At 52.7% G+C, this 22,237-nt stretch overlaps 1 protein-coding gene across 1 annotated transcript; it reads left to right on the forward strand.

The window, feature by feature from the left end:
* Positions 1-529: 529 nt before the first annotated feature.
* Positions 530-21,729, forward strand: LOC311198849 (eosinophil peroxidase-like; the record flags this gene model as incomplete). Its single annotated transcript, XM_084272867.1, has 13 exons — positions 530-602; positions 2,085-2,178; positions 3,769-3,944; positions 5,838-5,961; positions 6,977-7,106; positions 9,298-9,504; positions 10,356-10,671; positions 13,027-13,187; positions 14,917-15,163; positions 15,774-15,944; positions 18,097-18,334; positions 20,461-20,684; positions 21,707-21,729. 13 exons carry the CDS (start codon positions 530-532, stop codon positions 21,727-21,729), a joined length of 2,184 nt encoding a protein of 727 aa, XP_084128993.1.
* Positions 21,730-22,237: the final 508 nt, after the last annotated feature.

Consider the following 22,237-nt stretch of genomic DNA (forward strand, 5'->3'; position numbering starts at 1 on the left):
GGTGTTTTGGGGTGACTGTGGGCTACCTTTGCCAGCAGCTCCATGGTGGGTGCTGAGCAAAGCGCAGTAGGCACAGCACACAGCTCTGATAGAGCTTTGGAGCAGCCTTGGGAGGTGAGAGGGGCAGCTTTGGGCAAAACCATCCTAAATGGCCACGCATAGAGGACTCCTCATGCTGCCCTGGCTGATCCCTCTTCTCTTCCAGCAGGAAGGCACCAGCTCTCCCTGCATGCTCAGTGCTGCTGGCTGGGCTCCTGCCTGTGGCTCCAGCAGCATGTTCTTCCCCCTGCTCCCTTTTGTGCTGCCCCATCAGCCCAAAGCCGTGTGTTCCCTGGGACAGGAGGCAGCTCCCGTTCCCTGTGCCACTGCAGGGACCAGCACACTCACCCTTGGGGATGTTGTGCTGGGCAGGGGACACCTTCCAAGCTCCCCCAGCTCGTCCCATCAGCAGGGCAGGCACAGACCTTTCCCTGCACAGAGTGATCCACAGGCTCTTCATGTCCTTCACTTGCTGCATTTCTTCACAGGGATGGAGGCAGAAACGTTCCTGGGGCTGCTGGTGATCCTCAGCCTGTTCCAGGCACCTGTATCTTCTTCCTATGGTATTGTCCTTGGCTTGGGCTTTGCAGATGGGGGCTTTTCTGAGCAGGAGAGAGAACAAAGTCAAGTCTGTAAGGAGAACAAAGTGAGGTCTGAATTACTTGATTGCAAGCAGAGTGCTGAGAGGTGTGTGAAGGAGCACAGTGGGGTTTGCATCTCCCGTGGCAGCTGTCCCATGTTTTTATCAGTTAATGTCCTATCTCAGTTCCAGAGATCAGGGTAAAGGTCAGTTCTGGAACTGCTCCATCCCCTGGGCACGGGTCTCCCTCCCTGCACGCTGTGGAAGTGGAGAGCAGCCTGTCCTGGGAGAGGGGCTCAGCCCTGGGGCTGTGGTGCTGGCGGTGGGCAGCTCCTCAATGCATCCCTGACATGTTATATGGAGGATTAAAAGTGCCCCCCCACCCCCTTCCCTAGTGAGAGATGAATTATTGTCTCTTTCTGAGCTGAACTTGCTTGTTCAGTGGATTGGAGCTACCGGGGCTGCAGCGTTTGGGGATGGGGTGGTCTCTTGGTGCTCCTCCAGCCCTGAATCACTGCCCCAGAGCACTCAGGACTCTGCCTGTTCATTTTACCATGTAAAATCCTTACAGACAGCACATCCCCAACCTTGAGTTTGCTTCAATCAGGGGTGCAGGCAATAACTCACTAAGACTGCCCAAGGGGTGAACTCTGGGTTGATCAGGGAAGAGAAGTTAAAGAATCCGGGGACAGTTTGGAGATATTCATCCCCTTTGTGCCAATTTCTGGGTTTCTCCTTCCCTAGAAATTGTAGGAAAATGCTGTCACCCAGGGAACTCACCAGTCCCACAGCCAGCAGATGATGGGACACGGGAGCTGCCCCGAGTGGGTGGGGAAGGGGGGAGCAGGGGTGGGGGGAGAGGGAGCGGGGGGGGGGGGGGGGGGCAGGAGGTGGCAGGGGGAACAAGCAGTGGAGAAATTGGGCTGTGCATCCTCCTGCCTTGGGGTGCAGGGGGACATACAGGAGCTTTGGCCAGTCTGTGCCCAGCTCACTGCAGGGCTGTTGGCTCCAGGGCTGTAACCTGCCTGGGGTAGAGACTGGGGGTGTAAAGGCAGCGATGAGGAGAAGCCAGCAGCAAAGAGCTCTTCGTGCTTGTCGTGGCAGCCAGTGGTACCTGTGCAGGCTCTTGGAAGGCAGCTCAGGCTGGAGGTGTAGAAATAAGACAAATCATTGTGAGTTGGGGCTGCAAAGTACCATGAGGAAACAGCAACTGTTCTCCTGGGAAAGATCAGGAGGAAAGATGCCCACAGTGACTCTCCCGGGCTCCCCTGAGCCGTGTGTGTGTCCAGACACACCTCGCTAGGGAGCGCTGCTGGAACAGCCTTCAGCTGCCAGGAGGGCAGGTGGGGAGGATGCCCAAGTGCGAGGGAGCATGAGGAGACACCCCCCTGCCTCTTGCAGCACAGGGATGCTCTGGCATGAGAGACAGCGCTCTCACCTCTCCTCTTTCCTTTCCCTGACCGAGATCTGCTGGAGGAGCTGTCGGATGTGTCTCTCCTGAGCAGCGTGGAGCAGGCCAAGCAGCTGGTGGATGCAGCCTACAAGCGCACACGCGACCGGTGAGAGTCGGGGCCGGGGGTGCTGCCATACCCCGTGTGCTCTGCAGCATCACCGGCTTCTCCTCCTGCCTCTGGCAGAGTGGGCAAGGTCCTCTGGGCACACAGAGGGCTGTAACCCAGCCTTTTGCCTGCCTCCACCCTGTTTTTACACCGTGTCTCCAGTCTGTGGGGGTCACCAAGAGCTGTAGCACTGTCCTCTCCTGCACATGCTGTTCCTCCCATCCCTGTCTGAGGAGGACAGGACCCAGCACAGACTCCTGCTGACTTCTAGTGGTTCCCTCCTATGGCACCTCTGCTGTAGGCTGCTGGGAGGACATTGTGTGGGGTCTGACAGGAGATCCCAGGTTTTCCCACCGCGGTTTGGGAATGCACAGCTCCCTCCTAGCCCACACATCCCCCCTTCTCAGGAGCTGTCCTCTGAAACCCCTCACTGGCTTAGAGACCCCTCCATGGGAGAGGAGGCCACAGCGTTAAGACAGGGTGACTGGGAGATGTTTGGGAGCACTGGATGGAGACTGGCCTCTGCAGACACTGATGAGATGGGTAACAGTCGAGTGAAGGTTGCTGCCTCAGGGATATAGAGACCTCAGGGATGTGGAGCTGGGCAATTTAAGGGGTTCACTTGCTGCATCTCGCTCTGCTCCCCTGCCAAGGGCTGTCCAAGCAGCTCTGGTCTCTTCCAGACGCTGTGCAGGGAGATGGATGTTTGCAATTCAGATCAGCAAGGTGCAAGGATAGCTCAGGTGTGAGACCTGCAGGACTCTGCTTTGCCCCACTTCAATCCTGCAGATTTTCATTGAATCCCAGACTGGTTTGGGTGGGTAGAGCCCTCAGCCTCCCCAGTGCCCCTCTGCCAGGGTCAGGGACACCCCCAACCAGCCCAGGATGCCCCAAGCCCCATCCAACCCGGCCTTGAGCCCTGCCAGGGATCCAGGGGCAGCCCCAGCTTCCCTGGGCACTCTGTGCCAGGGCCTCTCCCCTCTCCAGGGAGGATTTCTGCCTCCCAGCCCCTCTCCAGCTGCCCTCCTGCAGCTGAAGGCCACTCCCCTGGGCCTGGCCCTCCCTGCCCTTGGCACCAGCCCCTCTCCAGCTCTCCCAGAGCCCCTCGAGGGATGTGGAGGGGCTTGGAGCTCTCCCCAGAAGTAGCCTTCTCTTCTTCAACTAAGCCAGCCCAGCTCCCCCAGCCTGGCTCCAGAGCAGAGAGGATCCAGCCCTCCCATCATCTCCAGGGCTCCTCAGGACTCCCTCCCACAGCTCCATGTCCCCCTTGTCCTGGGAACCCCTGAGCTGGAGGCAGCACTGCAGGGGGGTCTCCCTAGAACAGAGCAGAGGGGCAGAATCCCCCTTTCCAGACCTGCTGGTCCAGCTGCTGGGGATGCAGCCCAGGACATGAGGGGCTTTCTGGGCTGCCAGCGCACAGTGATGGGTCATGTTGAACTTCTCACCCTCCCAACACCCTCAGGTCCTTCTCCACGGAGCTGTTCCCCATCCATTCTCCACCCAGCCTATATTCGTGCTGGGGATTGCCCTGACCCGTGTGCAGGACCTTGCCCTTGGTCATGTTTTCCTCTGTCCTGTTCTCCCTCACAGCATCCAGGAGCAGCTGCAGCGCGATGACTTGACCCCAGTAGAACTCCTGCGGTATTTCAAGCAGCCGGTGGCAGGGACTCGCGCTGCCGTGCGGGCTGCCGACTACATGGACACCGCCCTGGGCCTCCTGAAGGAAAAGATGCGACCCCATGTGAGGGGGGACTTCAACATCACAGGTAGGGACCTGGCTCTGCTGGGGGGAAGGCAGAGGAGGGAGGTGTGGGGCTTGGTCCTCGGTGCTCTGTGGGGCTGGGGAGGCGGGAGTGGAAGCGGCTTTTGGTGGGCTGCAGCTCGCACCCCTCCCAGGCGACTGCAGAGACACCAAGATGAGTCAGTTCCCTGTGTTCTCTTTCCATCTTAAAATATTAATTGGAGGTTAATCAGGTAATGAAAGTGCTTCATGAGGCCCCAGCTGAGTCCTGTGTCCAGAGCTGGGGCCCCAATACAAGAAAGGTGTGGCACTGTTGGAAAGGGGTCAGAGGAGCCACGAAGATGCTCAGAGGGCTGGAGCAGCTCCCCTACGAAGAGAGGCTGAGGGAGCTGGGCTGGTTCAGCCTGGAGAAGAGAAGGCTGTGGGGGGACCTCATTGCAGCCTTCCAGTCCCTGAAGGGAGCAGAGAAACAGGAGGGGAATCAGCTTGTTCAAAGGGTAGAGAATGGCAGGACAAGGGGGATGGATTAAGGCTGAAGAAGGGAAGGGTTGGATTAGATATTAGGGGGAAGTTTTTAAGAAAGAAAGTGGTGAGGGGCTGGAACAGGCTGCCCAGAGAGGGGGTGGGTGCCCCATCCCTGGGGGTGTTCAAGGCCAGGTTGGATGGGGCCCTGGGCAACCTTGTGTAGCTCCAGGCCTGGAGGTTGGTGTCCCTGCCTGTAGCAAGGGGGTTGGAGCTCTGTGATCCTTGGGGTCCAACCCAGACCAGTCTGTGATTCCATGCTTCATGCAGCCCCTTGGCCCATTCTGCCATGTGTGGCCAGTAACCCACACAGCAGCTCACACACTGACAGGTTGCATCTCACAGGACTGAGCTCAGTGATATTCTTTCCCTTGAGTAGGGAGTGAGCAAACACAGAGGATGTGACTCACAGTAGTTCAGCCTTGGGGTGAGCGCTGCTTCTGCCAGGCTTCAGCTCGGAAGAGTCAGTGTTGCTGCCAGACTGTCCTGCGAAGGGAGGAGAGAGAAGTGAGAAAGGCACCAAGAGGGATCAGGGTGACGTGGAAGGACATCTCAGCGTGTGCCCCAAGGACTAATGTCCTTGAGGAGGCAGCCCCAGCAAGGCCAGCTGGCCCAGAGCAGGAGGCGAGTTAGGTGTGGTAGGAGAAAGTTGGATGAGGCACAGGGAGGGCTCCTGCTCCATGAGGATGAGCTCATGGGGATCCCCAGCGAAGCCCTGGCTGGCCAGGACACACGTCATGGGGTGCTCCAGCACTGCTGCAGCGGGAAAAAGGAGGCAGGGATGGGTGTGCTGGGCTCCAGCCCCTCGCCAGCACCGCTCCAGGCACCATCAGCCTGCCCAGGGGACAGCAGTGACTCTAGTCATGCTGTCACCCAGACTGCTGGTGGCAGCAGTGGCTAGGAAACCTCCCAGAGCCCCGGGACGTGGGGTGCTGGCAGCAGCAGGGTTTGGCTGGTGGGACTCGGCCACTCACCTCCCGCACGCAGGGAAATCTGAGGGGCAAACACAGAGCCACCGTCCCCTCCCTGCCCAGGGCACCCGATGGCTCCTCCAGCAGCGGTGACACACGGGGGACAAACTGGTGGATGAGTTGCAACCGGTGGGGATGGGAAGGGAGGGGAGAGGCAGGAAAAAGGATGGCTCAGGCTGAAAGGGTCGTTCTGCCGCCGCACAGGGCCAACAGGTGAGATTAGAAATAACATTTGGCCACATCCCCACGGGGTTCAGTGCTTTCCAAACCAGAACAAGCAATGTGAGCCTGCAGAGAGCACCCTCAGCACGTCTACGGGCAGGAGGAGGGTGAACGGCGGCTCCGTGTGCTCTTCTGCCTGGCCCTGCCTGGCCCTGCCTGTCCCTGCCTGGCCCTGCATGTCTGTGCTCTGTCCCTGCCCGCAGACCTGCTGACACCGGCGCAGCTGGATGTGATTTTCAGGGCGAGTGGATGTGCCCAGCAGGAAAAGAGAATAAACTGTGACGCTTCTCAGCCCTACCGAACCATCACCGGCGAGTGCAACAACCGGTGAGGGGCTGTATCAGCGGGGGGAGGGATGCGTGGGTGGGTGGATGGGTGGGTGGATGGATGGGTGGGTGGACGGATGGGTGGATGGATGGATGGACGGATGGATGGACGGATGGACGGACGGATGGATAGGTGGATAGGTGGATGGATGGATGGATGGATGGATGGATGGATGGATGGATGGATGGATGGATGGATGGATGGATGGATGGATGGATGGATGGATGGATGGATGGACGGGTGGACGGGTGGATGGATGGATGGACGGATGGATAGGTGGATAGGTGGATGGATGGATAGGTGGATAGGTGGATGGATGGATGGATGGATGGATGGATGGATGGATGGATGGACGGATGGATGATGGATGGACGGATGGATGGACGGATGGACGGATGGACGGATGGATGGATGGACGGATGGATGGATGGATGGATGGATGGATGGATGGATGGATGGATGAATGGATGGATGGACGGATGGATAGGTGGATAGGTGGATGGATGGATGGGTGGGTGGATGGATGGATGGATGGATGGATGGATGGATGGATGGATGGATGGATGGATGGATGGTGGATCCTCCATCAGTAGAACTACACCCATGTCCCCAAGAACAATCCATATAGGAGGCCTTTTTAGAGTTTTCTACCCCCCAGTGTTGTTTCCTGGAGGTATGGAGCTTTTAATTAATCTTGCTTCAAAGTTCCTTGATGCTGTGCATGAAGTAGCTCCTTGGTCAAAATGCCAGAAGTGTTGGGAACTGACTCTCCAGCCCAGGGTCTCTGCCACCAGGCTGCACCTTTCTTCTTTGTCTTCTTTGTCTTCGGCTATAGATATAATTTATTATATTTAAACCTGAGGCTTATTGGTAGCACTAAACCCACGGGGCTGCAGCAGCTCCCCAAGCCTTGCACATCCCAGTCCCATTCCTGTCTCCCTCCACATCCTTGAGCTCTTGACCCTGCCTTGGTTCTTGTGACACAAAGAGTTTGCTGTCCTCTTCACCCTGCCAGGAGACACCCATCGCTCGGAGCGTCGAACAGAGCCCTGGCCAGGTGGTTGCCAGCAGATTATGAGGACGGCGTGTCGGTCCCCCACGGGTGGACGGAAGGAAAACGGTTCTCTGGATTCCCCTTTCCACTGGTAATGTTTATGACAGTCATCCAAAAATTGCAGTGTCAGGGCTTGGGCACTTCCAGCCCTGGGAGAGATCACACCCCTCAGTGGGCACATCCACCAGCTGGGGTGGTGGGGATCAGAAGGAAGAAGCCAAATCCACCAACTTCAGAATGTCCAGAGTGATCTAACAGAGAGGCTTCCTAACTCCAGTGGGGATTTTCAGGAAAAGGAAAGGAAATTGAATATGATTACTGCAGAAGTGTGGGATAAAGACAGAATTTGTGGGATAAAGACAGAACTATGCACTGTGTTCTTTTGAACTAAGTGCATGTGAGCCAAAGTCATTTACTCACCTTTTTAAATTTCTGTTGTGGAAGCTGGTTGTCTCCTGAAAAGCCATGTGCTGGAGGGTAAAATGAACAAGGGAATCCCCAGAATAAAATCTATCCAGCTAGAAATTCCACGTGTGGCTCCGTGGGCGGGTGCGCGTGGCGCTCGTGGTGCAGGGGCGGCAGCAGGGATGCTGTGATGTGGTTTCTGGTCACTCGGTGTGACAGCAGCACTGGTGAGGAGTTCTGTGGTTTTTCTGGGTTGTGTGGCTGCTGCTTCTGCTTTCACTGTACTTCCTAACTCTGCTCTACAGAACAGCATCAGGGCTGGAGCAGAGTTTTGACCACTGTTTCTGTAGTAATACCCAAGGGAAGAACTGCTGGGGAAGCTGTGATGGATGGGTAAGGGATGAGAAGGGGAGAGGGCTTTGGGGAAAGGAGTTTACTGAGATAACTTTCAGGAGTTCCCAAAGACTGTTATTTTTTTCCACATTTCTCATTCAAAACATTCTTTAAAAGTCTTTTTCCTCCGTTCCCCATGCTATTCAGTATTGTCCTGGGTCTGGCCAGGCCAGAGTTCACCTCCCCACACAGCCAGCACAGGTGAGCTGAGTCAGCCCGGGCTGTTTCCACACCCCCTGACATCACTGCCCTATAAAAGGGGCTGGTTGAGGAGGGGTAGGGGCTTGGTTCCTCCAGGGCAGTCTGAGTGTGGTCAGTCTGTCCATCTGTCCTTGCCATTGGGCAGCAATCATCAGGTCAGTAAGGTACTCTGTGTTAGCACTGGGTGTGAGTGTAATTGGCTGTTACTGTTCCCTTTCCTGGTGATTTTGTCAGCAAACTGTCCTTATCCCAGCCCACAAAGCCTCTGCCTGTCTCTCTTCCAGGAGTGAGTGACCAGTGTGTGGTGCTCAGCCACTGCTTGGGGCTGCTCCACCACAGCCCTTGTTGGTGCCCAACATGAGGACTGGAGAAGCTGCACTCTCTGACGTCTGAGAAGCTGCAGTGATTGTTTTAAGGGTTCTTTCTGGCTCAGCTACAGTGTTGGTTTTTGAGGTTTGGGTAGCCACAGAGCCTATGGATTTGTTTTCCTTGTCTGGATATTTGCTCATCCCATGCATCATGCCACCCCTGGAACTTCAGACCCAGGGAAAAGCTCCTGGCAAGATTCTTACAACAATTTCTTGTCACACTTAAAACTTGAAGAACATTCAGGAGAATGAGCAACAGATACATGCTAGTCTGAAATTCCCAGGGATAATCAAAGTTCTTAGAGGCTGTTGTGACAAGTCTGAAGGAAAAAGGGGAGCAGGAAGCATCCCCCCATCTACCCCATAAATTGAGTGTCATTATTAAATAATGCTAAGATAGGTGGCCCCAGAGTTGGGAATGACAGAAATGCCACGTATGGGGATGTTCTCTGAGGCTGACAAACACAGATGACATCTTGTCATAAATCAGTATTACAGAGTACAAGGGAATGAGGAACCTGACTCCCCTTCCTGAGGTGATTAACAGTAGGGCAGGGATTACATACAGGGGGTGTGGGTTCACCTACCAAAGCCAGGTGAACAGACAAAGCATCATTGTTACCATCACCTCTTCAAGTAACATGATAAACATTTTATCACAGCTTTTTATCACAACTGGGTCAGATCTTACTGTTATCACAGGTCTGCTTATCTGCTTCTATATGTCCATCACGGGCCACTCTTGGCCTAGAGGCTCAGAAACCTGGCTGGAGCCAGAACACAGCACTCAGCCCTTGCACTCAGTAACACCTTCCAGCTCAGAGGTTTGGGCTCTTTTCTTGTGAATTTTTGCTGGTGATCTGTGCACTTGCACAGGTGTTTCCCTAACACATGTTCTGCCTTCATCTCCTCCAGGTTCGACAAGTGTCCAACGAGATTGTCCGCTTCCCCCCTGGGCAACTCAGGATGGACCAGCAGAGATCACTCATGTTCATGCAGTGGGGCCAGTTCATTGACCATGACCTGGATTTCAGTCCAGAAAGCCCAGCCAGAGTCTCCTTCAGTGGCCAGGTGGACTGTCACACCAGCTGCGCCAAGCTTCCTCCTTGCTTTCCCATCCAGGTACTGCCAGCCTTGTTCTTGTGGGGAAGAGGGTGTCTACCTCTCAACCAGGAGATTCTGGTGCCTCTCCTGGTTCTTGGCCACAGAGGGACATCCTTGCAAAGCAGGCCAAGGGGGTCAGTCTGCCTTCTCTAAGGTGCAGTGCTGGGTCCTGGGTCTGTCCCCACATGTCAGGCACAGCCACAACCTGTCTTTCCCCTGTTTCCAACCATCTACCCATCTCCCTCAACAATATGGCTTTGCTGAGGAGGTACAGAATAAAGGCAGCATGTGTGATGCCTGAGCTACAGCAAACATGTCAGAGGACAGGGATGTCCTGGAGAGAGTCCAGAGGAGGCTATGGAGATGATGAAGGGCCTGGAGCATCTCCCCTCTGAGGAAAGGCTGAGTGAGCTGGGACTGTTCAGCCAGGAGAAAAGAAGACTAAAGAGGGGATCTTATTAATGTTTATAAATACCTGAAGGATGGGATGCAGGGGGAAATGGGCAGCCCCTTTTCAGTGTCTGTGGGGACAGGACAAGGGGCAATGGCTACAAGTTGGAGCACAGGAAGAACTCTTCCCCAGTGAGGGTGAGGGAGCCCTGGGACAGGCTGCCCAGGGGGTGTGGAGTCTCCATCTCTGGAGATATTCCAGCCCCATCTGGACGCCGCCCTGTGCACTATGAGCTGGGGAGCTGCTTTGGCAGGGGGGTTGCACCCCATGAGCTCTGGAGGTCCCTTCCAACCCTTGTGATTCTCTGACTGATCTCCACTGTCTTTGGAACAGCTCCTACCTGGCTGTGGTACCACCGTGCAGTTTCCTGCACCCCTGGCCAAGGTGATGAGTCATTTATTCTTCCATCTTCCTGCAGATCCCTCCCAACGACCCCCGGATTACCAACCGCAGGGACTGCCTTCCCTTCTTCCGCTCAGCCCCGGCGTGTGCCGGCAGCAGAGCCGTGCGGGAGCAGATCAACGCCCTCACCTCCTTCCTGGACGGCAGCGTGGTGTACGGCAGTGAAGTGCCTCTGGCCAACAGCCTGAGGGACCGGCGCAGCGGCCTGGGCTTGCTGGCTGTCAACCGGCTTTTCACGGATCAGGGGAAGGCCTACATGCCCTTTGGCAACATGAAGAAGGACCCCTGCCTCATAGCCAACAGAGGGGCTAAAATCCCTTGCTTTCTTGCAGGTAAATTGGATGCTGGCACCCCTCACCCTAAAATCCGGAGCAAACAAGTTCCACCAGCTTCATTTCATTGCTTTCTTGGGGTTTTTTTTTTTTTCTTATTTAATTAGAAAATGGAGTATAGCAAAATGTCATGAAAGGCTGAGACAGGTTGTGCTAGGTAGGAGAAAGGTCTCCACTGCCTCCAAGTCTTCTCTGTGGCTCTGTGCCTGGAGTCAAGCTGTCCTATCTCCTCAGCAGCTTTAGGTATGGGGCCCAGAGAGCACTGGAGGTGACCTGGGAGCCAGTGCCAGCAAGATGGCCTGAAGGCCATGGCTTGTCTGTGCTTGGTGGCTGTCTCTCTCCCATCAGGATGGGTGCTGGGCTGGGGACCTCCGTAGAACTTTTCCTCATGTGTCTGCTGTGTTCTGAGAGGAGCTTAGACCCCAGTGGGACTGGGAATGAAGCTAGCCACCTTTAAGAAGTGTGCCCACCACTGAGAAGGCTGGGGATATGCTGGCAGCATGCCAGCCAGGACATCAACACAAGTCTTCAGTCCATCAAGACAGCCTCCTGCTCTCTCTGTCTTTGTTGTGCTTTTGGTATCCTCTTGACCACTTCTTCAACCCAAAACAACTTCATTTCTCCTGGGCCATGACTTCCCTCCAGCCAAAACACTGCACAGCCACCACAGCCTTCCCATCTGCTGCTCTTCACTGTCTTCTCCTGTCCCCAGCCCACAGAGACAAAGCCACTTACCTCCTGGAGCCCTGAGCATTGCTCCCTTGTCCCCAGGCCCTGCAGCCCAGCACTGGGAAGTTGCCTGGAGCCTGCAGGACCCCAGGGAGGGATGTTTCCAATACACCCTGTAAATTAGTGTCTTGCTCCCTGGTCTTTTTCCTTCCAAGAGGAGGACTCCTGGCTAACTTCTGCTGGCTCTGGCCACGCTGGGCTGCTCATGGCACCCCTAGAGAAGGCTTGATGGCACAACAGGTCTCATCAGCTGTGGAGCTGATTTCTGTTCCCTTGGCCTGGTACACATCTGGCCCAAGCTCCTCTGGACAACAACCCCATGGTCCTTTGATACCATCATGACCTGGGGGTGGATCAGTGGGAGAGCCCTGCTTCGTGTCATCCTCCAGCTCTCTCCTTTGAAGCTGTTGGTGTTTTATGTTTCCTTTGGCCTCTCAGGCCTCTCTGTCTACTATGTCTGGTGTTTCCAGCTGCTTCCCCAGTCCTGTGCAGGCCTCTCCTTGGTGAGGACCAGGCATGACCTGTGGCCAAAGGTAGATGCCCAGTGAGGACCAGAACAAGCAGGCATGATGGGCACTTCCCTGGGCTCTGCAGCGAGGGGCTGCTGGAGCAGTTGCTATTCCATGGCTGGGTTCACAGCCATCAATGAGTGTCTAGTGAGCAGTTCAGGCTGGTTGGGAAGCTCCTTTGAAATTTCAGTGTCTTATCTGTGACTTTTCCGGTCCCTGAGAACTGTGGAAATTTTGCACATGCAGGAACCCCTGACAGGGCTCAGTGAGTCCCTACTGGAGCCTGTTGGGAGCCCTGGGTGGGCACATTCTACTCAGGGAAGCCTCACAGTGCTGCTTTTGTTTCTTCTTCCGCAGTCTCTTACAGACGGCCTTTGACAGGGAATGAAAAGGGCTCTGTGCTGGATGCAAGAGCAAATCCCTCTATTTACTATGGGACTCAGGGACTAAACACGACATATTTACTTTTCTCTGAGTGCCTCTTTATATTCTCATCACCTGCTTGTTCTTGGGTTTCCTGCCCTAGATGTTTGAAGAGGATTTAATATTTCATTGTGATGCTATTTGTAATTTATTCCTTCCAGTTGTGACTCATTATGCTTTTACTTTCACTCACCAGAGAGCTTGACTGTGGCTGCCACCTTGCTTTGGCTGTAGTTTGAAGGATGCTTCCTGACTTTCAGAGCTCCCTTGCCCATCCTGAATTCCTTCTGCCCATTTCCAATTCTCTCTTGTGCTGCAGGACTGTCTCTCTGATACAGGACCCTGGAGAACACCTGCTTGTATTTAGTTTCTTAAGGTAATACTCCTGGCCCTTATTTGAAAAATAAACCCCAAACCACTTCCCCATCTCTCTGCCAAGCTGAGCACAACCATGATGTCATCGTGGCTTTTGCTGCCTCAGCAGTAATTCAGCTTTTCAGTGGTGCTGTCCAACCTCCAGGGCCCAGACCCTCATTTCCTTCTCCTCCAGCTTCTTTGCAGCGTAGGTATTGAGGCACCTGAAGCTTTCTCTGTGCCTGCATCCCAGTGTGACATTCTCCTCCTCCCAGCTGGCAGCAGCCAAGCACACATGGCTCTACTGCAGCACAGTCCTGCTCACTTGAGATACTCCTAGGTGACTCTCGAGCGAGCGAGATGCTGGAGCTGGCGTGCATGCACACCCTCTTCGTGCGGGAGCACAACCGCCTGGCTAGGGGGCTGAAGAGAATAAATCCCCACTGGAATGGAGAGAAGCTCTACCAGGAGGCACGAAAGATCCTGGGTGCCATGATCCAGGTACCATGTCCCGTGTCATGGCTCTGCTGCTTTGTCTTGTGATGTCACAGGATTAACATGATGGGCTCTGTTCGCTGGGGGTGTCCAAAAGGGGCAGTATTTTGGGGTGCAAATGACCAAATTCTTTCTGCCAACCCCCTTTCATCCAAAGGAAAATCACAGGGAGAGAACCTGAAATAAAAAGCACAGAGGAGCCCCCTGAATCTACTGTTAAATGTCCAAATTGCTTGATGGGGTTTTAGCTGCACAGTTTTGTTTGAGAAACACAGGGACAGGGAAGTCAGAGGAAAAGTTTTTCTAACCAGTGTTTGATACAGGATAAAACTGGTACTGGATACCTGGGCTAAAATTCCTCTGGGTCGTGTTTCTCCTCCTCTCAAGAAGCTCCATGTGTTGGTGGGTGCAAACAGCCATAGCATTCCTCTGTCCTTATTGCTTTGGGGCAAAGAACCTGTCGGGACTGCTGTACCACAGACCTGAATGAGATCCTAGGGTCCCAGAAACATTTCTGTTCTTGGAAAGGACCTTTCAAGGTCTCCTGTCCAGCCTCTGGTTTGGAGCAGGACCATCTTCAAAGTAAGAGGAGGTTTCACAGGCAACAGGAAAGGCCATCCTCTAAGAGAGAATACATGGGTTTTCCAGAGGCAGCGTTAGTCATACCTAATTGGAAACCTGTCTTCTGTGTTGGCTCAACAAACAAACATACAAAAGTAGGAATATCAAAAGGTTTAAGTTTTTAAAACTGTTGGTTTAAACTTTATTGTGTTGTTGAATAACCATGTTGGGTAAGCCAATGTGGAGGACTCAAACAATTGTACTGAAAGCATTGTTTCCATCATCATTGTTAGATCAATGGTGTCATCTTCTTGCAATCCTATGGACACCTAATGACAAAGACTGATTTTTTAAAATTATATTGTGCAGCTTTCTCAGTATCCCAGGGACACATGAGACCAGGGTTGGAAACCTCTGCTATGGGAGGACTAAAACAGCTCCTGTGGGTGGTGATACCATCTGTGCCAACGCTGTTGACTCTGTCATCCGGAGTATGTAGGATGGGAGGGAGGAGGAAATGCAGTGGTAACTTGTTGACAGGAACAACCCCTACCTCTAGGACAAGGAGGGAATATCTGGGAGGATTTGGCAGGCTTTCATCTTGCTCTGAGCTGTTGAGGCAGGGAGGAGTGTGTCTGGGGACACCCGAATTCCAGGTCCTCAGCACTGATGGGCAGAGGATGAGCACTGTCTGTGCTTCCTGATGTTCCTGGAGCAGGTATGTCCACTCTGTGTTTTCATACAACTCGCTGCATGTTCATATGAATCTCATCACTGCTAGAGAGCATAGAGACCCCACCATGCCTGGCTGCAGAAACCAGGAGCCCAGGCAGCAGCACACAGTGACTGTGTCTGTGCCTGGAGCTGCACTGCTGGTGGCATGGTACAACAGCCAGGGGAAGAAGAGGCTTTGAACCAAGGCCATGGAGCTGAAGGGGGCAAAAATGTCCCTCCCTAGTGTCTGAAAGGATCCTCACTGGCCTGCCAGGGCAGCTGGGAGCAGGGCTGATGGGCTGAAGGAAAGGTTTGGCCCCGAGGAGTCTCTCTGCTCCACATCTGTGTGAGCAAATCCTGTGACAGCTCCTGGCCTTTGAGACACGAACAGTAACTTTGCTTCTAGGGAAACCCATGGCCAAGCAATCAGAGATTCTCACTTCCCTTGTTTTCCCCCTAGATTATAACCTACAGGGACTACCTGCCTCTCCTCCTGGGAACCACTTTTGGGAGATACATTCCTTGTTACGGGGGCTACGACGAGTCGGTGGATCCCCGGATATCCAACGTCTTCACCCTGGCTTTTCGTTTTGCTCATGCTTCAATCCCCCCAACTGTTGGCCGCTTAAATCAGAATTACCAGCCCATAAGTCCCACAATTCTGCTCAGAAATGGCTTCTTTTCTGTCTGGAGGATCATTAAAGAAGGTAAAGCCTTGCTTGCACCTCTGCAGTGTAAGTTTATTTCATTCAGCATTTTCTGCCCGCTCTGGCTGAGCTCCTGCTTCAGCCAGACTTCAGTCATAGAATCCTGGGATGCATGAGGTTGGAAGGGACCATTAAAGGTCATCTAGTGCAACCACCTGCAGTGAGCAGGGACACCTCTAATTAAATCAGGTAGCTCAGAGCTTCACCAAGTCTGACCTTGAATGTCTCCAAGGATGGAGCCTCCACCACCTCTCTGGGCAACCTGTGCCAGGGTCTCACCACCCTCAGAGGGAAGGATTTCTTCCTCAGGTCTCATCTAAACATTAAAACATCTAAAATTAAATGCAACTTGCATTAAATGTATTAAATCACCTTTACTGCCAGCAGAGTTTCTCCCAATGTAGCTGTTCTCTAGGGTGAAATGCAGCCCAGCTAATTATGAAGAATGGAGACTGGTTGCTTAATTACTCTGAGAAGGTTATTCAAAGTGTTTTAAGTGCAGCAAAGTTGATTCTCTTGTTTTAGAAGCTTATGATTAAATGTAAGTCATGTCTCCTGAGCTTCTTACACTCTTGCTGCTCTGCATTGCTCACAATTGTCACCCTTGTAGGTGGTATTGACCCCTTTCTCCGGAGCCTGATGGCCAATCAGGCCAAGCTGATGACACAGCAGCAAATGGTTGTGGATGAGCTTCGGGATCGGATGTTTGAGGGCATTGAAAGGATTGGGTTTGATTTAGCAGCACTTAACATGCAGCGGAGCAGAGACCATGGCCTCCCAGGTAAGCTGGCTGTGGAAGGGCAGCTTCCCAAGAAAAACAAGTGCATATCAGGCTCTCTTGTGATTGAACGTTGAGAAACATCTCCAGCCCATCCTTGGTTGAAATTACTCTTTCCCAAACCTTTTAATCAATTCTCTCCAAGCACAGGTAAACGAACAGGAGGTTGAGCAATGCAATGAGGGCCTGGCTGGAGCTGGAGGAGACACATGGAGGCACATGGCCAGAAGAACATGGGGCATTGCACAAACCAGTCACCTGTTCTGTATCTGACTCATTTGTATTGTTCAAACAGCAAAATTTGGAAGGTAGCTCAGCATCAGGTCTACAGGAGTGAAATTAGGGCCAGCAGTCCCCTGTGACTTCTCTCCCAGCATCTGCAGTGGTTCAGCCCAGTCACAAGACTGGGAGAGCAGATCAGTGTACGTGAGGAACATCCTTCATTCTTTATAAAGACACTGTCCCAGAAAAGAAAAAAAAAACCCACAAACAAAAAGCATGTCAGAACGACTCTGAGGGCTGCACATGCTGCAAAACCAGGGTAGTAGCATTGCAAGGCAGCCTTGAGAAACAGGCTGTTGACAGGACTTTGCTCAGGGATGTGCTGTTGCCCAACAGTGCGGTGCTCGATCCTGGTGCCTGGAGGTGCTGTGTCAGTAACATCCTGGGGGTGCAATGGGGCTCACTTTGAACCTGTGATGAAAAGTGTGCTGGATTCACAGGTTTTAAGCCCAGACAGGGGCTTTGCAATACAGCCAGGTGCAGGGTTGGGTCATGGGGTTGCTCTCTGGATTTTTCCATGCTTTACCTAGGAAGAGCATGGTGCAGAACCTGACCTGAGCCACAAACCCTGGGTTTATAGCTCTGACTGCTGAGCTGGAACTGGCATGTATTTGTGAGCCAGTTTGTGCTTAGCCTTTGGGATCAGCCCACGCCCCTGTGCTGCTGTACTCCTCGATGTTTGACAGCCTATGAGGGTGACAACAGTATAAGCAAGACCAAACCCAAAGCTTCCCAATTCTTTTTCAGACACAGCAAGTTCTCAGTCTTGTCGGGCTGTCTGACTGCTGTCAGCCAGACACCATGTGCTGTATCTTTTCCTTTGAATTCTCCCCAGTTTTTAGACACCCTGTTCACAGCAGATGTGTGCTGCAGCATCATCTCTGCACCTAGCAGCTTGCTGACTTGGCAGGGAACAGGACACTTTAGTGCTCCACAGACTTCTCTTCTGCTTAGGCTGTCATTGGGTAAGACACCAAGTCACAAACTGCCCTTTGGTGGGTACACGCCCTGTCCACCAAGAGGCAGAACTACACCCCAGTTGTGGTCCAGTTGATTTTCAGCTGCTGGCAAAGCCCAGTGCCCCTCTCACACCTGAAGTGACTTGGGCCATGTCAAGCTCTCTTTGCAGTGAGGGATGGCTGGTCCCACTGGAGTAAGAGCAGCTGTGGGGACACACCTGGCCACTATCCTGCTGCACAGAAACAGGTGTCAGCAACATCTCCTTCCAGTGAGGGCAGCATCTACAAGTTTTGTGAGACCCTCTCTCCTGTGGCTCTATCTGAAGGTACCAGAGACTGTACGCTCCCTGAGCTCCTCAGAGTTCCTGGGTACCAGTGAAGAGGAGGCAGCCTTTCAGCATCCCCATCTGAGCACCCACAGCACAGGGTTAAGAACAAAGCACACGCAGGACCAGGTGCCTGAACACAGGTCTGCTTTGCTACTCGAGATGCCCTGGGGCTGCTCCTCCAGATCCCTGCTGCAACTTCAGCAGGGTTTGGGTCTCCTGTAGGATCTTGGCCACATCTCCAGGAGGTTGTTCCAGACACACCATGGCTCTGGAGCCTGTGCACAGGCACACGTGTTGCTGCTGAGTGGAAGAGCAAGATGGTGGTGGAGCAAGTCCCAGGAGCAGAGATCCCTTGCAAAGATGAGGCCCTTCCACAGGCAGTGTTGAAATGCTGGAGAGGATGAGCTGGCTCTGGAGAAGGGGAACATCAGTGGCATTAACAGAAATACAGAAAAATTCAGATGAAATGCTTTAAACATGCTGTGAGCCTACCTGTGACCTGGCTTTGGGAAAGGGAGAAAAGGATCTTTACAGGAGGGTCAAAGACATTACTGATCTGTCTGCTCCAATACCCAACTATTGCAGGTTATAACTCCTGGAGACGGTTCTGTGGGCTCTCACAACCTTCTGGATTGAGGGCACTCGCTCAAGTACTGAGGAATCATGGTTTGGCCAAGAAGTTCATGCGGCTCTATGGGACACCGAAGAACATCGACATTTGGATCGGGGCGCTTGCAGAGCCCTTCGTGCGAGGAGGCAGAGTTGGGCCTCTCATGGCCTGTCTCATTGGCACCCAGTTCAGGCACATTCGTGATGGGGACAGGTAAGCTCAGACCTGGGCATTCAAACTCCAAAGGGCAGGGGGACACTGGAGCTCACATGATTTTTCTTCATGCAGGTTTGGAAGCTGCTCCAGTTGTTTGCTGCTTTGCTGTTTCTTTTTTGTTTTTCATTACTCCTCCAAATATTTCTTTCCCTTTCTGGTGATATTCCCTGTGTAGATCATAGAATCATAGAATCCCGGAGTGGTCTGGGTTGGAAGGGACCCCAAGGATCACAGAGCTCCAACCTCCAGGCATGGAGCTACACAAGGTTGTCCAGGGCCCCATCCAACCTGGCCCTGAACACCTCCAGGGATGGGGCATCCACCACCTCTCTGGGCAGCCTGTTCCAGCCCCTCACCACTCTCTCTAGAAAGAACTTCCCCCTAATATCTCATCTCACCCTTCCTTCCTTCAGCTTCACTCCATCCCCCTTGTCCTTCCATTATCTATCCTTTTATCAAGCTGATTCCCCTCCTGTTTCTCTGCTCCCTTGAGGGACTGGAAGGCTGCAGTGAGGTCCCCCAGCAGCCTTCTCTTCTCCAGGCTGAAATGTTGGCTAGATGCTGGTTAAGATCTGAGACTAAGATCCCTTCCCAGCTAAGTGTGTTCACTCTCAGCCCATTCACTGCTGCTACTTGTGCAAATTACACTGCCCTTCTCCATGCTGCTGGTTCACACCCAGTGTGTGAGCTCTTTTCCTCCTCCAGATCAGTGCTTTCAGGGAGGCCTGTGTTACTGTGTGTTCAAACAGCAGCTTGCTCCAGCAGAGCAAAAATCTCTTGTTAAATACCTTAACACGAAAACCAAGTGCAGATCTAAAGGTGGGAAACCCAGGATTGCCTTTGCCAAGCAGAAGAAAAGCTGTCAGGTTTAATCACTGCTTTGCACTGGCAGGAGATGCTCAGCTGCTGGTGGTGTGCTGGGTTGTGCTTTGGGTAGTTCTGTGGGCAGACCATGGGATGTTGCTGAAGGAATAACACAGGCTTTGCAGGGAGTAAAAGAGATTAATTGTTCTCTCATGGTTAAGCCAAGTCCAAGCTGATTCCCCAGCACTGGCAGCATCCCTGTCCCCTTCTGGATGTAATGACTCCTCCTGGACTGCTGTGTCCTGCAGAAGTCAAACATCTGGCCACCTCCCCATCTCCTGTGTTTGCACTGCACCATCACACTGTCCTGTGTCTTAGAGGTGATCTTTCACCTGTGAGACAGTTGGACTTGTTCAGCCTGGATAAGAGAAGGCTCTGAGGAGACTTACTTATAGCCTACCAACACTTAGAGGGGTCCTACACAAAAGTGGGAGAGGGACTGTTCACCAGGGAGTGTAGTGATAGGACAAGGGGTAGTGGCTTCAAGATGAAAGAGGGTGGGCTTAGATTAGGTGTCAGGATGCTATGAGGGTGGGGAGGCCCTGTAACAGGGTGCTCAGAGTGGTTGTGGAAGCCCCATCCCTGGCAGGGTTCAAGGCCAGGTTGGATGGGGCTTTGGGCAACCTGCTCTAGTGAGGGTGTCCCTGCCCATGGCAGGGGGGGTTGAAACTGATGATCTTTGAGATCCCTTCCAAGCCAAAGCATTCTATGATTCATTCTACTCTCTAGCAATATCACCTGAAAATGGGATGATGACCAGTGCTTCTGGGAAACCTTTCTGCCTAGAAAGATTTACTGTGAGCTTAAAACCCAGTATTGGGAGTTTAAAGGCGAACAGTCTGCTGCACATCTAGAAATCCTGTTCTTATGGCAGGATAAAGAAACCTTTTATTTTATTATTATTTTTTTTTTAAATCTGTAATTATAGGGCTGGTTCCAGCACAGCAATCATGTGGATGTACCCACAGTCTGTGTACGCTATATGCAGACATTTCTATTTAAAAGAGAGCCCCTGTGCCTCATTTGAGGGAAGACAGGGCAAGGCTTTAATTAAATTGCATCTTTATTACATGTCTATGGCAGAAAAGCAAGTGAAATGATCCAGCTGGTGAGTCAGGGCTTTTGATTTAAAGAACAGAAATTTCAATTTGTTCTTGGCAAAAAGAAATGTGTTAATGGGAAATAACAGTGCTGGAGTCTTGAATGTGAAGGAGCCAGAAGGAAAAAAGATCTGTTGTGTTGTCTTCTTCCTCCTGCAGGTTTTGGTGGGAGAACAGAGGGGTTTTCACCCCTCAGCAGCGCTCTGCATTGGCCAGAATCTCGCTGTCACGGATCATATGTGACAACACCCACATCTCTAAAGTACCGAGACACATCTTCAGGGCCAACAGATACCCTTTTGGCTTTGTGAGCTGCAGCCAGATCCCAAAGCTGGACCTCAGAGCTTGGAGTTCAAGGAAGACTGAGGAAGGCCCAGAGCAAGGTATAAGCTTCAAAGGAGGGGCAGTTCCTGCCTGCAAACGTGGGATAACCAGGCTCTAAACCAGACCTGCCTGACACAGGCCTGAAAACACGTGCCAGGTACATACCTGGGGTGTGTTTAAACCCCTCATGGCATCAGGTGCACTCTGAGTCACTCCTCCAGCACACGGATTCTCCGGCATCGGCACCGCAGGACCGAGCTGCTGGCACTCACTGCTCTGGGGCTGTCTGACTGTCACGCTCCTCAGTTCCACTCTTTGCTGTTCATGCCTGTGCTTTTCTGCATGGGAGGGGATGCCTGGAACGGGGAGGCTGGTCCCTCTGTCTAGGTGCTTGGTCTGTCCTTTGCACAGCTCTGAGCAGGCTGTCAGACACCACCACCTCGTAAGGCCAAAAGCATCTCTGCACTCAACAGAGATTGCCACCCTATGGAAGGGTTTGTGGTGTTTGATTTCCACTGGGAAAGCTTTCACCTGTATTTACAGCATTTCCCTCACCTGCCTTCAGGATTTCAAAAATTCTTGAGGCTTAAAGATTTTCTTCCCAAATGCTCTCCAGAAGCCCTGGGAAGTCCATGCAGGGGGCTGGCTCTGCCCTGGCAGCTTTGGAATCTTAAAGCCATGCCTTTTCCTAACAAAACACCATCTTTCCTTTGCTCCATGCCCTTGTGATCTACCCAAGGTGGGAGAAGGAGCCCATCTCTGCAGCTAACAGCCACCACTAAGAGCCAGACAACTCGAGTCAGCTCCCACTTTCAATGAGCAGGTTTCATTCCATCCCCCACGGGGCTGTGGGACTGTCAGCTTGGCAGGGTACAGCCATAAATCCCAGCTTCACGGTGCCTGTAGGATCTTGTAGTCCCAGAGGGATCCCCAGAGGTCTTTAGAGCAATCAGGACTAATACCAGAGTTTATCAGTCCTTCTTTTCCAGCTTAACCTGTGGAAATGAATCCCACAAGATAGCAGGGAGCTATGGCAAAGCCTTTTCTCTTTCATTAACACGTTGCTTTTTATCTCCTATAGAAGAAGCATCTGGTGACTTTTAATGCTGAGCACTGAGGATTCCTGAGAAGTCTGGACTTGGGAAGCTGCTGAGATTGAATTATTTTTTTACTGTGTGTAAGCTTTTACTGCCTGGAAGTTTCAGGCATGATTGCTGTCACTTGCTCAATTTAGTTTGCATGAAGCCTTTTCAGTGAGATGGAACCCAGCAATAAAAAAACTTCATGAAAAGTTGTCCCCCATCTGTACAGATCCCTCAGTATCACAAAGCAGAGAGAAAGGAGTTGTCCAGAGACTGGCTCCCAATCAAACCACCTTTGGCAATGTCGTGTACACTGTGTTTTGGTAAGACATTGTCACAAACATGGTTTGGACCATCCGTTCCAATCTAGACAGAAATAGGTGGGGGCTTTGGAATGACTCCTGGAAACATAAGGCATCATCACCTAGGGTGATGGAAAACTGGGACAAGTTATTCCTGCAGCCTGGGTTGTGGAGGTGATGGGATGCAGCCTGACAAAGAAAAGAACAGTCTTGAAAGACAGGAAAGTA

This window comes from Gallinula chloropus (genome assembly GCF_964237585.1).
Source record: "Gallinula chloropus genome assembly, chromosome: 19".
NCBI classification, from domain to species: Eukaryota; Metazoa; Chordata; class Aves; order Gruiformes; family Rallidae; genus Gallinula; species Gallinula chloropus.